Source organism: Syngnathoides biaculeatus, chromosome 9, assembly GCF_019802595.1.
Source record: "Syngnathoides biaculeatus isolate LvHL_M chromosome 9, ASM1980259v1, whole genome shotgun sequence".
NCBI classification, from domain to species: Eukaryota; Metazoa; Chordata; class Actinopteri; order Syngnathiformes; family Syngnathidae; genus Syngnathoides; species Syngnathoides biaculeatus.
In genome coordinates, this window is record NC_084648.1 from 7,433,849 (window position 1) to 7,452,500 (window position 18,652).

At 43.0% G+C, this 18,652-nt stretch overlaps 1 protein-coding gene and 1 pseudogene across 1 annotated transcript in view; one reads left to right on the forward strand and one right to left on the reverse strand.

Moving 5' to 3' along the window:
- cacna1ab (calcium channel, voltage-dependent, P/Q type, alpha 1A subunit, b) overlaps window positions 1–18,652 on the reverse strand; it is a 118,518-nt gene that overhangs the window by 86,696 nt on the left and 13,170 nt on the right. Inside the window, exons 2-4 of the mRNA XM_061829210.1 lie at window positions 18,058–18,336; window positions 1,835–1,946; window positions 1,604–1,743 (exon numbers count right to left, since the gene is read on the reverse strand). Of these exons, the coding sequence (XP_061685194.1) occupies window positions 1,604–1,743; window positions 1,835–1,946; window positions 18,058–18,335 (530 nt within the window). The 5' untranslated portion in view covers window position 18,336. The remainder of the gene's footprint in view (window positions 1–1,603; window positions 1,744–1,834; window positions 1,947–18,057; window positions 18,337–18,652) is intronic.
- Window positions 7,749–7,868, forward strand: LOC133506839 (5S ribosomal RNA; annotated as a pseudogene).

The following is an 18,652-nucleotide window of genomic DNA, read 5'->3' on the forward strand; positions in this document are numbered from 1 at the left end:
TCCGTCGTTGCCTTGCCTCCTCCTTCCTCAGATGCTCTCTGGCTCGCCATACATCACTCTCACTACCTCCTACTCCCTCCTTCCATCCGCTCCGTGGGGCTCGGGGGAAAACAGAGACACGGTGTCACGTGCACGCTACCTCCCACCTCTTCCCCCCCACCTCCTCCTCTCGATGTTATTTACACTGTTTGTCCAGGCCTGATCGCGGCAGTGCCAAGGCCATCTTGAAATCGCTCCTTTCTCGTGTTATTCAGCTCCCAAAGTCAACGTTACCAAATAAAGGCAAAGCTTTGAGGCTACATTTGGTGAGCATCCAGGTAACACAAAACTACTGATAACTCAATTCATTGATTTCCTTTTTGCCATTGATCTTTTTTTTTTCATGTGCCCAGAAACGAGTTTCACCTACCAACTTGAAATTTGGTAGCCATGACTAGACCCAAAGAAAAGTCAGCTGTATTGATTTGAATCGAACATTTTAGGTACATTTTGGCCATTTTCTGAGATCCTTCAAAAGCAAAGTTTGTCCAAGAAAATGTTGCTTTTAAATATTCGTTTAGCTTAAGATTTCACCGTCGTATTTTATTTGCCGTTACACATTGCTAAATGAGCGCTTTTTCTGAGCCGTTGCCATAACGACCATGGCTGCGCCCCCGCCCCCATGTCCACTCACGAAGGTGACATTTCACTTTGGCCAGTGGATGCTCCCCGTGGCGATGCTCAGATCATGCCACTTAGGGGGTGTGCACATGTCTGCACGTACGCTGGGTTCTTATTAGAGGCGCGTGCAAAAAAACGCAGTGTCAAAGCAGAACCGCCACTGTGTGTGTGTGTGTGTGTGTGTGTGTGTGCGTGCGTGCGTGCGCGAATGTGTGTTTCTCCACCTGACAAACACTATATCTTGTTACCATCGACCATCACCCCTTCTCTCCTGGGCCGCCATATTTAGATCACGCGACAAAAACACACAATCTCTCACACATACACACGCACACCACCTGCCACCTACACACATGCGCACGCACACACACACGCGCACGCACACACACACACAATTAAAATGGTAGTAAACTTCAACAGCAATTTAAAAACCGGAAAAATGGAAAATACGTCAAGAAACGTGAATAAGATAAAATTATAATACACAACAATTGGTTAACACATCTGCCTCACAGTTCTGGGGTATGCGGGTTCAAATATGGACTCATTTGTGTAGAGTTTGCATGTATGAATGTATATACGTACACACATATATCTATCTCGAAGTAGATAGATATAGAGAGAGAGAGAGAGAGAGAGAGAGAGAGAGAGAGAGAGGAGGAGAGAGAGAGAGAGAGAGAGAGAGAGAGAAGAGAGAGAGAGAGAGAGAGAGAGCGAGAGAGAGAGATAGAGAGAGAGAGAGAGAGAGAGAGAGAGAGAGATAGATAGATAGATAGATAGATAGATAGATAGATAGATAGATAGATAGATAGATAGATAGATATCTCTCATAGAGATCTCTATATCTCTATCTATCTAGATAGATAGATAGATAGATAGATAGATAGTTGGTTTGGACAGGCTCATCTATTGTGAATACCAACATGTCCAGGAAGCAACTCACCCAGTGAGCACGACCACAAAGTCCATGACGTTCCAGCCGTTGCGCAGGTACGAGCCCTTGTGCAGCGCGAAGCCCAGCGCCAGGATCTTGATTCCCGACTCAAAGCAGAAGATGGCAATGAAGTAGGGCTCCGTGTCCTCCTGCGGTAGGAGCAAGTGGAGGAGGAGGGTGGACAAACAGGAAGTGAAAAAGAGCGCAACCACACCACGTTGCAGCGTATTTGTAGATTACCAGGCGCTCGGACAGGGGCGTCTTGTCGCCGTCGGGCAGGTGCTGCTCCAGTGCCAGCACGATGCAGTTTGCGATGATTGTGGTGAGGATCATCCATTCAAAAGGAGTGGAGCTTTGGTTAAGGTTTTTTTTAAAAAAATAATTAAAAAAACACTTGCTCTTGTGTCTACCATCATTCACACACATTGGTAAAGCCCAGTCATGAAAGAAATTAAAACTACAATTGAATTTACAATTTCAAGCCAAAATGGCACCACCGTAGACTGTTGATTTTCCAGTATGGCTTATAGTGACTTTTTTGTGGGTCTAATCGTGACAGACATGCCCACAACATTTTATGTTGCCGTCCAAGGTTTCCTTGTAACAAAACGCTGAGGCACAACAGAACCCAACAAATTTACACTAGGATGAAACGTGTTTGTTTTTTAGGCATGGCTTTTGTCACACTGTTGCGGATCTACTCCTAAGAGAGATGGCTATCAACTTTCATACTGCTAATTGAAACCGGATTCAGGGGCTGAATTGAAACAAAAATACGAAACCAAATACAAAATTTCATCAGGATGAACACGTCATCAAATTTTGTTGCCACATGCAGTGATTTCATAACGAATTTGAAATTTTGTGTCGCTCACCTGTCTAGTATATGCACTTTGTTTGAAATTTGATTTCTGCAAGGAGTTTGCCTTGAAAGCTTTCTGCAAATGGCTGTGAAATTTCCATTTCAAATCAAAACTGCGGACTTATCGGTCCGGCGGTCTTATCAGGCATGGCTGCTAGACTTTCACGCATGTTACACATGCGTACCAAATTTTACACTCATAGAAAAAAATCATTAGATCACCCATGGGTTTTTTTTTTTTTTTTTTTTTTTCCAACTTTCTTCCTCATTTTTAACACTCTAAGGGCACATTTATTGGGACAAATATGACAACAACAAAAAAATATTCATTCATAAATTTGATTTATGATTTGATATCAGCCATTTTCTATGCTTCCCTCGCTAAAAACCAACGTCACTGATACAATGATAAAATACAATACAATACAATAAAGCCTGTCAAATGGGACAAAGTATTATGGATTCAGCTGTTCATCATATTATTCAAGTAACACACCTTTAGTACCGTAATTCCCGGCCTACAGGGCGGACCAGATTATAAGCCTCACGCTGTAGATTTGTCAAGGAAATACCATTTGGTACATACATAAACTCCACCTGTGTAAATGCTGCAAGTGCCCACTTTGAAGCCCACTTTGAAACACAAGATATTTACAAAGACGGTACACAGAAAGTTTTAAAAGTTTTAATACCTTAGCTTAGCTTAACATAGAAACAACACAGTCGCACGAACAGGGCTGTTTGAAAAAAAAAAAAAAAAAAAAAACCAGCCGTGGCAGTTACACAGTAGCAACACAGTAGCACAGCGCTAACACTAGCGGAGCACAAACAGGGCCGATTACAAAAAAACATACTGGTAAAAGTCACTTCCTCACCACATTGATTCCATTGTCTCACTTTTACCTTTCCCACTCGCAACAGTTAGAAAAAATGCACAAATGATGTGGAAAAAAGTCACGGCTTAAAAATGAACAAAAAATTGAAGAAACAAGGTGGTTTGATATTTTTCTCATTGACTGTACAATATCTAACCAAGTAAAACTGGCCACGGGTGGCTGAATTCTCCAAAAATAGCCCAGACATTACAACTAAACCGAATGCCAATGTTCACCAAACTGACCCCAAAAATGGTGTCTTGATACTTTTTTGCAGGTGTTCTCATGACTACCGTATGTTGCTCAAATGTTGTGTTTCCAAGTAAAAGTGTCTTGTGGGTCTGAATTTTACCCCAAACTGTCTCAAACAAACACAGCCACACAGAACCAGAGTCTGTGTTTTGTTGTGTGTGTCCACGCCTGCGTAATGGCTGCCGGAGGGGCTCCGATGACTGGATACGTCCAGACAGATCAAGCTTGCGCCTAATTGCTCAGTCATTATCCTGTTAGCTCAGCGCCCGTGTGCACGTAGATACCAGACGCAAAGTTGACACTGACCCGACGGCCCGAGGATGGCCTCAGATCACGCTTGATGTGAGAGGATGAGACAGGCGTGTATGTGTGTGTGTACGCTAACAAGTACACACAAACACAGTAACCGTGCCAGGTCAGAACCCTGTGGTGGTCGTCCATGTGGTGCGTCTTTTGATTTTTAAGCCTTCCTCGGTGTGTGCTTGTGTGTTACATGCGAGCCAGCTTTAGCATCTATTATTCAGAAGACACTCTGCCGGCCTAACAAGCAGCTGAAAGCAGGAGGTAACACACCCTGTGTATGTGTGTGTGCGTGCGTGCGTGCGTGTGTTGCCCCTCCCTGCACTCTTTCTTCATGCATGTGTGATGTACTTTCTTTGTCCGTTTTGTTGTTATTTTGAATGTTGTTGATCATTTAACTGTACAGCTGGTACTCTCATAACTCAAAGCACCAAAAAAAAAAAAAAAAAAAAAGGATTGGGACCGCTGTCCTTTGCTGAAAATTATCGGTGACATTATCCATTCATCAACATCAATTTGGCTTTCAGCACAATATGGTTTATGTCAAAACAAAAATAGTTTCATTCGTTCAACCCCTTACACTTGCATGACAGTTAATGATGCCAAAATGACTTCAAAGGCATCCTGTATCGAGCTCATGCACCTACGTCACCGAAATCACGTGAATGGCCAAACAGAGCATTGTTCAACGCTAAGTCCGTTGAGACGAAATGAAAATATGTCTCCCAGAGTTTTGTTGAACACCATTAAACGTTTAGAAGGTGATAATAAACAAAGGTATGTGGAAAAATGAGAGACACTTGGCAAAGAGAACCTGTATTTAATGCCGAAGTCGGTGTTTTCGCCGATAAAAAAATGGGACTGTTAATTGGCTTCCGCTTGTCTTGGACAACTGGATCTACACATCTGGTGAGTAAGTCGTAGAGATTTACACAGAAGAGTTTGAAATCATAGAAAAATCTGGACGCATAGAAATACTTTGTTGCTGGATCGGTTGTCAACGAGGACACGGCTCACAAACACGGAAGCATACTCGGCTACATGTTAACCTTTGCTGAAATCCATCAATCTTTTCAGCTGGTATTCAATACAAATACCAATATTTAAATAAATGACCCCTGGTTTTACACAAACTCTCATTCATTAACTATGATTGAAAAAAAAAAAAAAAAGAGGACGGAGTCATCTCCATGGAATGTACACAGAAGCGATTGTGGCCAGACGTGAACCTCTCTACTGCAATTTATTTATTTATTCCCCTACCCGCCTCCCAAATGCATTGTTCTCAAATGAGCCAATTTGGCATTACAAATACTTCTTGGGAATTTGAGATTGAGAAGAATAATTCCTACCTGAAATGAAATGATCGCAACACAGTCGTGTGTATTGGGTTGGGCACCATCCATCATGTTTAATTGCTGAAATCCATCAATATTTTCTGGTCTTTTCAGGTGGTATTTCATAGAATAATCTCTTTGAATATCTGTCTCATCTGTTGTGACAACCAATAGCACAACAGGTCTTGGGCAATTTGAAAAATCTGCTCTGGTTCAACGGCTCCCACAGTGCAGAGCAGCTTGGTTTGACCGACAATATGGCGCCGTGAAAACTGTGATGTCACGTGCATGAGCTCTATATCTTATATAGCATTTATCTTGATGGTGATATCATTATTTCCCATGGGAATAATCTGGAAGTCAAGTGTCCCTTGAAGAAATTCTGTTATTTTAAGAAGTTATGAACACAAACACGCACAAATTAGACATTCGCAGGCTTCTCAGGTAAGGAGACGCGCTAACAGACATCCTCGCAACCTCCTGCTAGCTCAGCAGCTGTAAAGCTGTCACCAGAAGTGATGGCCAACAACACACACACACACACACACACACACACACACACACACCACACACACGTCACCTTATCCACAAATGTGAAGACCAAACATCTGCCCATGTCGCTTACTGAACACACACACACACACACACACACACATGAAGTGCATTTGCATTGGTCCCATTCCCTTTATTTTAAACATTGGTGTGCTGTGCGCTCATGAAGAATGTTCAGGATATAAGGACTTCAGCAGGGAGGACAAGCATGACATCAGCAACTTCTACATTAGTCACAAAAAGCACACACACGCACACACTGCATGTGCATGCATACAATGCAGCTGTGGTGACTCATCAAGCCGGTGAATCACACAGATCTGATTTAGAAACTGACTATCACTCATGGACACACACACTTAGTATAGTCACAATCAGCAGACATGTAGAAGGTGCAAAGCCAGTGCACAATATGCTACTTGTTGTTCGGCCTGGCTGAACGGCATTTAAACCCGAAATTGACTTAAATGTATTTTTCCAATTTGAGATCAAATGGCACACTTTATGCATCTCTTCTTGACACTTCCTTGTGGGTCTATTTAGGAAAAATGGCTATTTACTTCCCGACGGTTGTCCCTTCTCCCTTTCGCAAAGAACTTTCCCGTTTTCCACCCAAACGTAAAAAAATGGAATACTCCAACAAGCTTAAATCATTAAAGCTCTTAGCGTGATGTTCAGGCCTTTAACACTCTGCGCTCTGCCATCCTTCCTTTTTTCATTTTTAATCCATTTTATTCCGAGCTGCGTCGCCGACATCAGTTCTGTCATTGCGCGCGCTAACGTTAAAGCCGCATTACACGAGATCAGCCAGGAGCGGGGTAAAAAAAAAAAAAAAAAAACGGGGCGTGGAATCCGTCCCCGCTGGTTCCACCATCAGGGGGATTTGAAAAACTGATGTCATCTCTACGCCTCCCAGGTGAGCCCCAAATAATTAAGACAAGTGTGTAGCGCCAAATTGTTAATTAAAAGGTGTGCGTGTGTATTGTGTGTGTGTGTACGCCTGTGTCCAGAGGATTAAAGACTGTAATTATCACACATATTCTCCTGGTGTGGCCCGATACAAGCACACACATGCACGACTCGCAATGTGACAAAGTAGGGTTGGATCTGCTGAATAGTGATCCAAAGTGAAGCAGATAATGAACTGATGGGAGCAGTGGCTTTGACTTGCCAAATTGTGAGGCAGCCACTTCTAGAATTGATTAACTTGTGTTGCGGTGACTTGAACTTGCCACATTTGTGAGCGAAACGTTTAATGTACCGTATTTTCCAGACTATAAGGCGCACCTCCAATGAATGGCATATTTTAAAACTTTTTCCATATATAAGACGCACCGGATTATAAGGCGCATAGAATAGACGTTACAGTAGAGGCTGGTGTTACGTTATGCATCCATTAGATGGAGCTGCACGAAAGGCTCAATATTGATCCATGTATAAGGCGCACCGTCGGCTTTTGAGAAAATTAAAGGCTTTTAGGTATGTCTTATAGTGCGGAAAATACAGTAATTGAATGATTCATTTTGGCGGGACAATGACTTGCCAAATATTGAGGCAAAATTCAAGAAACCTGATTGATTAATGCTGGAGATGCTTGGACCGGATAAGTTCTGAGCTAACGACGAACAGAACAGATTGACTGGCATTACAGTGGCTTGAACTTGTTAACTATACCAAATGTTTTTTTTTTTTTTTAAGTACATTGACTAGTCTCTGGCAGGCCTTTAACTTTGAACTGACATTTATAGAATGAATTGACAGGAGTTACAGGACAGACTTGAACTTGACAAATTGTGAGCCAAGACTTGAAAGAGTTACGGTGGCCTGTTTGAACTTCTCAATTTACCAGTAAAATAACTTGTGGCGTCGTGGAAGAAACGTCAAAGTCGACTAACAGAGTAGATTGACTAGTGTTACTTACTGCTTCTAAAATGACTAACCAAAAGTTCAATAGAATCCATTGACTAGTGTAGCAGGCTTATGGCTATGCTACCCTGAGAACGCCCGATCTAGTCAGATCTTGAAAGCTAAGCGAGTTTTGATCCTGGTTAGTACTTGGATGGGAAACCACCCGGGAATACCAGGTGCTGTAAGCTGCCCTCCACGGCTAAAAATGCAGAGGGGTTGCGTCAGGAAGGGCATCCGACTTAAAACTGTGCCAAACAAATATGCGTTCATCTGAGATGACACGCTGTGGCGACCTCTAACGGGACAAGCCGAAAGGAAAAGAAGACCAGTGTAGCAGAGGCTTGGACTTTCAAAAAAATTAACTAGTAGTTAAGCAGAATTAACTAAGCATGGCAGAGACTTAGACGTGGATCTGTCAAATAGCGAATAATCTAGTGAGCAAACACAGTGGGAATGACAACAAGGCCGTGATAACAGTTTTGTTCCACCTTATCCCATTTTGATCCGAAATTTGGCGTAAACTCAAGAGTCAAAGGATCCTTGGTGACATGGCTGCTTCACCCTCGCTGTCGCAAACAGTTGACCTCTGAACTGGCTGTTATTGGTGTTTTGACTTGATGTCATACATCGGCAATGGACTGAAAAATGTCCACAGAGGAGCGCTTACTTTATTATTTGACACGTCCACTAAGTCAAAACGAGCCCTCTTCGACCCCAAGCTCACCGGCGGAGACCTTGCCGAGGGTGATCAGTCATGGTGACGCCAGGCCCAAAGGAGACCACAATATTTCTTGCGCTCTCAGCAGAAAGCTGTCTGGGGAACATCTCCGGACAACGTGACAACCAATTCACCCGGAAGTGCATGCGCGTGTGAGTGTTTGTGCACACCAAAAGCTCTCCAATGAACTAAAAAATGTTCGATTTCACGGTGACTCCTCGGTGACCTCGTCGGTCTCCAGGACACATCACAGCGACCAATCAGATAATTTGGTTGTATGAGTTCACAAATAAGAGTTAGCAGACTTATAGGAAAAACCACAGACTTGGATAATTTGGGTGTATCGATCCACAGAATCGAGTTAGCGGGACACAGGAAACATTGCAAACTCTGTTTATTCGGTTGTATCAGTTCCCTGACTCAAGTAAAAGGACTGATGGGAAACAACGCACACCGGGCTCATTCCGCCGTATCGGTCCAAAGACGAGTTGGGCGACTCATCAAAAACACAACAGGCTAATGAGTACCGAATCGAATTAGCGGACTCATGGGAAACAGTGCCCACCGACTCGACAGAAAAAGGGCAGACTGCTGATTTGGTTGCATCAGTTAAGTGAATTGGATTAGGGCAAACACACAGACCAGAAACACTGCAGACTTGGATGATTCAGGTGTATCAGTTCCCTAACACGGGTTAAAAGACTCACCAGATAGAAGACTCAGATGATTCAGTCATCCCAGCTCACTGACCTGCCTTGGGGGACTCACGACAAACACCACAGACTTGGATATATTTTGGTTGCATCGGTTCACTTACTCAAGTTACAGCACTAACCGGAAATACCGCAGACCTCAGAAACTGGAATACTTCACTCCTGTTCAACATGCAAAAACACGGCCTGGTCATTGAAATTGAAAGTGTGCATTAAAGCACTTCCCCCCCCCCCTTTTTTTTTTTTTTTTTTTTTTTTTTACATAAAAATACATGGCACAACTTCAGACGAGACACAGTTCTTGAACCTCCACCGGTATCTTAGCAATAAATGACATCAATGACGGGACGCCTGACCCAAGTGGGAAATCGGTCCAAAACGACAACAAGCGACAATGCAGGCTGGCTAAATGAGCACAGCCTGGAGTGAATTATTAAAAAGCGCCAGTAAGCCAGTGCAGCAGTCAGCTGCCCAGCGTTTAGGTCAAAGCGTGTCAGCGTATTGACGCTCCGACCCCGTTGCGCCATAAAAGTCGGTCCTGAAAGCCAGGGCGAGCCTTTACCTAATTAAAGTGTCACTTATCCATCTCCTCCTTCCTCCCCCCGTCTTCATTTCATCCTCCTCAGCGTCTTTGCCCGCCAGGACGCCGCTTTGACTGACAGCCTTGCTGACCTCGGGAGCCCGTTCCTTTTTTCTCGAGAGTGACTGGGCCAATCCGCCGTCTGGGCCCAGTCATACATTTGCCCGAGTGGCGACCCCACTGACGACGCAGTCAGACGAAGGGATGGACCCTCTTGTGGGATTCTTTGCGTAAAACATCAAAAGTACTTTTAACATGTGCTAAATAGAAATACAGGGAATGATTTGAGATGCCATTATTTATTATTATTTTGCATTGCGTTTTAGCATTCAGCTAGCAGAAGGCAAACTTGCATTGTTTTAAATACTTGCAATTTTCTTTGTTTGATCTTTTAGCCATTTTAGCATTGTGTGGTGTTTTAAGTGTTTAACCCATTCATGGCCAGGGTGGCAATTTTTTGCCTTATTGAGATAAAAGTCTCCTAACAGGCCATCATCAACGAAGTAACTTCTTTTCATCTCACGCATAAAACAAAGGGCAAAAAAAAAGTACCCTCTCGCGGGCAGCGTCCCAAAAACTGGGATGGGTATGTTATCAGTTCTGTGAAGTGGTACATACTAGAGATATGTTTATTAATTAATTCTTATTCTAGAACGACACTTACGCATTAATAATACCGATGGATTAGAATTTTGAAGACAAATTTGGTTGCATTCTGACCTTTCTGCCTTTCTTCTCTTGGAAAAAGTTCCATGTGTACTTGAGGCAGCCATGTTGGGTCAGAAAGGAAAGAGAAATAACTCCGTGCTCACTTTGACCGACGAGTTACCCTATCCTGATACCAAATTATGGCTTAAGATTAAAACACTTAAATATTTTTGATACACTGAAGGATATAATGCGTGAAAATCATGATGTCCCAAAAATGGGACGCTGTCCACAAATGGGTTTTTAACTATTCAATTTAACAACTTGTTGAAACTTCCAAATGAGCAGGACCACCAGCTAGTCCTGAGCGTCCTGGTATTACGGCTGTGGCGGGATACGATGGTGGTAACTCGCTGGTTGATTACATAAGAGACGAACGAAAAAGTTGTCTGAAGACGAGAACAGATTGAGGCTTTTTGGCACCACATGAGACTTCCTCCCTCCCTCCTTCACTAGTAGCCATCGCCATTTCTCTTCATTGCTACCTCAATTTTCCTCGCGAGGATGGACGGCGTAAGATAGCAGCACTCGTTGGCCATTTGTCATGAGTTTAGTTCGTTCGTGTTGAAAACAATAACGAAAAAAAAAAAAAAAAAAAAGAGTCATATTTGTTGCTTGACAATTACTCAAGAACTACATTTGGGTACTAGTTTTTTCCATATCCATTCTCAAGTCCCTACGGTCCAAAAAAAAAAAAAAAAAAAAAAAAAGCCATAAAACATTTTCATTGAATGTTCCAGGAACTTTTGATTTTAACTGTACCTTGCTCCTGGAATTATTCTTTTGGCCAGTGATAAAATTCCCTGGAACGATAATGTAGGCACGAGTTCACCATAGTCAAAACAGAAAACAGGACTCCAAAGTAGTTTAGTAGTTGCAGGATAAACTCCCCGTGGCCGTCTTAAAATGAATCAAACCATCAAAATGATAAATACCGTCTTTTTAGACAGGGACAATGGATCAACCAGGAATGCAAACAAAACTGTTATCTGACTGAGGAACATACCACTGAGGGGAAGAAAGGGGTGCTGATTTTCACAAGATAATGAGCAACATAATATCTCTGGATAAACAAGAACACACACGCACACCACGCCAGGGGAGGTTGTTCCCATAGCAACAGAGCTGATTGATGGCCAAGTAGAATCATCGCCACAGAATCGGATTCCTTTGACAATAATCAAAGCGTATCTATGATGTAACTACCACACACATATGGCCATTGTGTGTGTACGGGCACATGACGGAGCGGCACATTGCACGCTGAACCGTAAACACACCAAATGTCACCTTTTATGTCTGCCAACATGCTGGGTGCGAGTGCTTTTGTGTGTGCGTGTGTGTGTCACAGCACCCAGAGGTAAGTGATCCTGCTGAAAAGGTGTTCGAGTATTATCCTCAGTGTGTACCAGTGTGTACCCACATTGAAACACGTGCGTTGTGCGCGTGTTGTGTGGTTTAGAGCACAGTTGCGCAGTTCTGTGTGTCGCTTGAGTACTTCATCTTCAATTGCAATTTTCTTGTTTTGATTTAAGCATTTTTTTTTACTGTTTATATACCCATTTTCATGCTGAAAGGGGTAAACATGATGCACAGCTAACGTACTAAAATTAATTTGTCTATGTCAAGTCTATGTCAATGGTATGCTACACTATTTTCATGTTTATCAATGCTCCTATGTTGTGTTATGATGTTATGTTATACTTAACTAAAGGTTATATTACAATGTTATGCAATGCTGTCAATGTTATGATACATCTATGCTATGAATAACTAACATTACAACTGAATGCCAACTCTGTGGGCTTTTCTGAAGATCAAATGAGCATTTAACGCCTCCAAAATCCTCCATCAGATTCCAAATTCGGGACCAAATTGATGACTAAAGTAAGAGATGCTAGAAAACGGTTGAAGAGAAATGTTGAGAATAAAATCAAGTTATACTTTGAAAGCGTTTTGTGGCCAGATTTTCTAAAGGCGACTGTCTTTTTTGGGAAATCTTGTCACGTTTCCCATGTAACGCCGTGCTATGCTAACATTCAACGCGCCACTAAGCAATGCTATGTTACAACACATTGTCTACACTTTCCTGTTGAACTCCTAAAAGTCCCAAATGAACTTTCATGTATAATTAATTCCATTTTGAACTTTTCCAAGACTACAGAATGTTCTGCCCTGTCCTGTACTGACAAAAGTCTTTCTTTTTTTTCCGCCATCGTCCTGCAAGCACGCACACGCCAGCCATCCTTATATGGTCACGAGTAATTAGAGAGCACGCACGCGCTCATTTCCTCCCTCTCAGCCTTAAGCCCGCACAGTGCTGACATCAGCACTCAAGCGCTGCTGCTGCTGCTGCTGGCTACGAACGGCCTCCGACAAACGCGTACTCAAGCATCCGCACAATTCACGAGCAGGTCGTCGCCAAATCCATTTAAAAAGTTGCATCACTGGCTCACGCAGCGATAATGCTAACACGATAAAGGCTTAGCGCTCCGCAGTTGACGAGCGAGCTCAGCTCAGCGAGCATCAAAAGCACTGCACGGTGTCGACGGACAGGGTGGGTATTGTGCAGTAATTTACAACATTCCCTGAATGGACCTTTATTAAATGTTTTTTTTTTTGGGGGGGGGGGGGGGCGGAGGGGGTTGCGTGGGCTATATGTAATGATGTATATTGGAGGAAGGTTTTTAGTTTAGTAAGCACTCCGAGCAACTGGGCACTGTGTCCAGTAATTTGAGGAAATACCTTCCAAGGATCTTGTTCACAATGTGTGCTCAGTCTTCAAAGTTGACCGCACCTTTGCTCGTTGCTGCTGTTTTGGTTAGCAATAGTCTATTTACGGATGTGTTTAATTGTCGAATGACACTCAACGAACGGCCACTATTTGAGGAAATACTATGCAGGTAAATCATAACATGTGGTACATAGCTCCACACTTAATAACATCTTATTATCTTCTGTTTTCAGGGAGGCATGTGTTTTATTAAAGCAGATTATGTAACCAACAGGACAACAATCTGAGGAAATATTGCACAGGAAACGAAATCCATCCATCCATTTCTTAGCCACTTATCCTCACAAGGGTCACGGGGAGTGTTGGAGCTAATCCCAGTTGTCAACGGGCAGGAGGCGGGGTGCACCCTGAAATGGTTGCCAGCCAATCGCAGGGCACATGGAGACAAACAGCCGCACTCATGATCTCACCTAGGGGCAATTTAGAGTGTCCAATTAATGTTCCATGTTTTTGGGATGTTTCAGGAGATCGGAGTGACTGGAGAAAACCCACGCAGACACGGGGAGAACCTGCAAACTCCACACAGGTGGGTCCGGGATCCAACCCGGGACCTCAGAACTGTGAGGCCAACGCTTTCCAGCTGATCCACTGTGCCGAATCGTCACACCTAATTCATCTGAGAGACTGCGCCTTTGCTTCATGCTGCCAGTTTGGTTAGCGTCAAATTGCTCCGCAGTTAACGCTTAAAACAACATTCAACATTCTTAAGCGGATGATTCACACTGCTGTTACTACTACGACTTTCTGAGAAAATATGTTGTAGGAAACTCATTTAACAAGACTTACATCGCGACACATTAATATATTTGCTCAACACCGCCGTTACTAGATGTTGCTGTTTTGGTTAGCAAGATTTAAATTTTTAGGATGCAATGTGTGAAAAAAGGTGCATGTGTCCTGAAATAATTAAAGTGAATTTCCCCATGAATTAAAGCCTCTTCTTCTTTAAGACATCAATACTTCTTACAAATTTCCAAATAGAAAAACAAAGTGTATTTGAGGGTGGTGTTTAATTTTTCTTTTTTTTTTTGAGTGAACTATGTACTGGGGGCTCATTGGGGCACAACATTTATTAAACAGACACTATTGGGGGGGGGGGGGGTATCTTGTCCACAGCCTGGCATGATTTTATGCTTTTGTACGCATGTACTGCTGTTTTGGCTAGCAACAGAGTTGAAAGGAAATGACTGCAGCAGCTTGTTAACCAGATGACACAGATGGAGTGACTAGTACCACTACTTGAGTACAAATATGGTGCAGCAATCCATTTTCAAGCAGGGAGATACACTTGGACTGGTCGCCAACAACTTATACACAAACAAATATTCACACTGATGAAAAGTCTTTCATGAAGCTAACGCGACCGCTTTTGGAAGCTGGAGTACAAAAAGAACATGTAAACTGCACACAAGAAAGCCAGAACCCAGATACGAACTGCGTACCCAGAACGGTGAGTTAAGCTGATATAAAACAAAATCAATTTGCCTGAAATCATTCTTGAAGCCAAAAACAAACAATTTTCTTAAATAAGGCCACGAATGCGGAATCTTTTGCTTCTCTGATTTTGTCTAACTCGTCGTGATTGCTCGCTGGTTCATGTTTCTCCACGTCACTGATTTTCCTGCTTTTTATGCCTTATAAGATGCCAACATCTCAATCAATCAGGCGGTTTTATCCAAGTAACAAAAAAAAAAAAGACGCCTGCTTTGCATGGTGAGGGGCAGAAACTGAAATCTGTTCTCAAAGGTAGGGAGTAAAAATAAAATGTTGAGAGGAAAAATAAGGAAATACAGATTCCTGAAAAATCTACTTAAGGACAGCAACTATGTATTTGTACGTTACTTCCTACCACTGCCATTGGCACGGACATCTGGCATATAAAACTACGCCAAAAAAATGCGTGTGACTCACTGAGGCAACCTAACCCTACAACGCCGAAGTCTCAACAATCATAAACTCATTTGGCACTTTTTTGTTGAGTTTTTTTTTTTCTTTTTCCCAGGCAGATCACAATGTTCATAAAACTATGGGTCCACGTCTTGATTGCGTGTCCGGTAACGCTTTTCTTCGCACTGCAACCTCATGCAGGTTAATTAAAGAGAGTGCAAAGAGATTTTTCATGCCAACTTATCCAAATGGGTATTGCATATACAGTAGTTGACAGGAAAACTCTAGTTTCATTTTTTCATACTTCAGTCAGGTAGTGTCAGGATGCCAAAATTCAGACTGACACGATACTTGCATAAACTACCTCATGCTGGTACTAAAATGGTACCAAAAATTGCCAAAATTAAAAAAAAAAAAAACATCGGCAAAAGCAGTGGAAGGACAACTTACAAAACAACTTAAAAAACGTGTATGTTTTCATGAATTAAAAACATTACGATGAATTTGAATATGTAACAATATAATTACCCCATTATTTTTTGTCAATAATTAGATCAATGGCTGCAAGATGATAAACAGGTATAATATACGATGCATTTGTTTGTGTAGTGGGGTAAAAAAGTATTTCGACATCAATGGTGCTCCCACTTGCCTGTAATTTTTATCATAGGTGTACCTCACCTATGAGAGACAAAATGAGGGGAAGAAATAAAAGACAGAAAAACACTTTTTGGGAAGAAACTATTAGCAAATGATACTGGAAAAATAAGTATTTGATCCCCTCTAAACAAGCAAGATTTGTGGTTCTCGCAGACCTGTAACAACTCCTTGAAGAGGCTCCTCTGTCCTCCACTTGTTACCTCTATTAATTGCAGCTGTTTTAACTTGTTATCAGTAAAATATATACACCTGTCGACATCCTTTAAGGCGGCACGGTGGAGCAGCTGGAAAGCATTGGTCTCACAGTTCTGAGGTCCGGGGTTAGATCCTGGCCGCTCCTGTGTGGAGTTTGCATGTTCTCCCCATGCTTGCGTGGGTTTCCTCCGGGCACTCCGGTTTCCTCCCACATCCCAAAAATAAATATGCAACATTTTGAACACTCTAAATTGCCCCTAGGTGTGATTGTGAGTGTGGCTGTTTGTCTCGATGTGCCCTGCAATTGGCTGGCAACCATTTCAGGGTGTACCCCGCCTCCTGCCCGTTAACAGCTGGGATAGGCTCCAGCACTCCCCGCGGCCCTTGTGAGGATGAGCAGCTAAGAAAATGGATGGATGGACATCCTTTAACAGTCTCACTCCAAACTCAACTGTGGCCAAGACCAGAGCGCTGTTAAAGTACACCAGAAACAAACTTGTAAACTTGCACCAGGCTGGGGAGACAGAATCTGCAACAGGTAAGCAGCTTGGTGTGAAGAAATTAACGGTGGTGAGCAATTATGAGAAAATGGAAGAGATACAAGAACCACTGATGATATTCTTCCTTGATTTGGGGCTCCACGTAAGATCTCACCCCTTGGGGTCAGAATGAACACAAAACGGTGAGCAAAAATCTAGTGGATGACCTGCAGAGAGCTGGGACCAAAGTACTAAAGGCTACCACCATCTGTAACACGCTACGCCGCCAGGCACTGGAATCCTGCAGTGCCAGATGTGCCCCCCCCCCCCCCCCCACTGAAGACAGTACATGTTCGGCCCATCTGAAGTTTGCTAAAGAGGATTTAGATGTTCCAGAAGAAGATTTGAATTGACGTCACATGGTCAGATGAAACCAAAATAGAACTTTTTCGTAAAAACTCAACTTGTGTTTGGAGGAGAAGGAACACTGAGTTCCATCCAAAGAACACCGTACCTTCTGTGAAACATGGAAGTGGAAACATCATGGTTTGGGGCTGCTTTATTTTTTTCCTCATTTTGTCTCTCATAGATGAGCTGCGATGAAAATGACAGGCCTCTGTCATCTTTTTAAGTGAGAACTTGCACAACTGATGGCTGACGAAATACATTTTTGCCCCACTGTATCTGCTGTATACAAAATTGCATATATATGATATCAAAAATATTATCCCACCATTGTTCCTCCAATTTTTTTGTTCAGTATAATACCTGGTACCACTGCAAGCATTTTACGGGAGGAGTACAAAAGCTGAATTGTAATAATAAATGTGATTTGTGTTATCAAGAAAAGCATGGAAAATGGTTACAGCAATATATTTTACTGTATTGAACTGTTATGAGCTATTTTCATTTCCATCATTACATTTGTCCAAAGGAACTTATAGTTTCATCTGCCATTAAAAATGAACAAGAAAGTGGAGAAAGACGACGGCTAACCTTTTTTCCCGTACCCATAGTCATTATTTCTATTTCTATGTTCATACATATTTTACTCGTGCTTAATACTGCGCACTTCAAGCTTTTTTAGTCAAGGTTTTAACGTGTAGTGTTACTATACAATGTTACTCCGTAATAAAGGGTGGACAGCAATTTTGGGGACAGATGCAAAACATTATGATCATTAAAAAAGAACAATCAAAATGAACAATAAATCATCATAAATGGACAAGAAAACCATGTATTTCTTGTGTTTAGTAACATTTAGCAAACTATTAAACATGCTGTAGTTAACTCGGGGATGTGTTTTAATTATATTGACCAGAAGTCTTGTCTGCCCCAAAAACTGAGAAAAGTAAAGTTATCGGCGGTTGAGCGCTTGACTGATTAAGATATTGGAGACTTAAAAGACAGACAAAAACAGCAGCGGCACGGAGGAACGTGAACCGGTGAGCTTTTGCCACCTGTGTTGGGAACAACAACTTGGGCTTTGAACAACTTTCGCAAAACGGCGAGCAATATTTGCAGCGTGTTGCGCCAGCTGAGCGAGATGCCGGCATTACGGCTACCGGTACCATCATCCTCAAAACTCCAACCGCACACAAACACACACACACAGCAAAGGAGACACGGAGAAAGGATATGGCCACTCTGTGATCTTTTTGGCATACTTCCTCACCAGGTTGTCCTCGCTGAAGAGGAAAAGCGAGCGGTTGACGGTCAGGCAGCTCTGCCTGACGGGGATGGGGTTGTACAGGGCCATGGTGCGAGCCCTCTGAGCCATGGACTGCTTGTACATCCGCTGCGCCCCGGGGGGCCCCCCTTGGCGGCTGCCCCCACGGCCGCCGCCCCCTCCTCCTTGTCCGCCGCCTCCTCCTTGTCCTCCTCCGTACCTGTTGGGATGCTCGTCTCCGAAGCGCGCCATTCTGCAGACAGCGAACGCCAAAGGTTAGAAGGGAGCTCGGAGGGACGCCTCCACATGCCACCAGCCTCCTCCTCCTCTTGGTTGTAGGGATGCTCTCCTTCAGTGGTGGAGAGAGAACTCCGTGTAGGAAGGGAGGGCGGGAGGGAGGTCTATGTGTGTGAGTTTATGTAATCTTAACAACACCTACTCAAAAAAAAAAAAAATCAAAAATAAAGTCCATTTGCTGGCTGCACAGCTAAAGATTGCAATCATCTCCACTCGTGCTGGAGACTGCGTCGTTGCCCCCCTTCTTCCTCCTCCTCCTCCTCCTCCTCTCA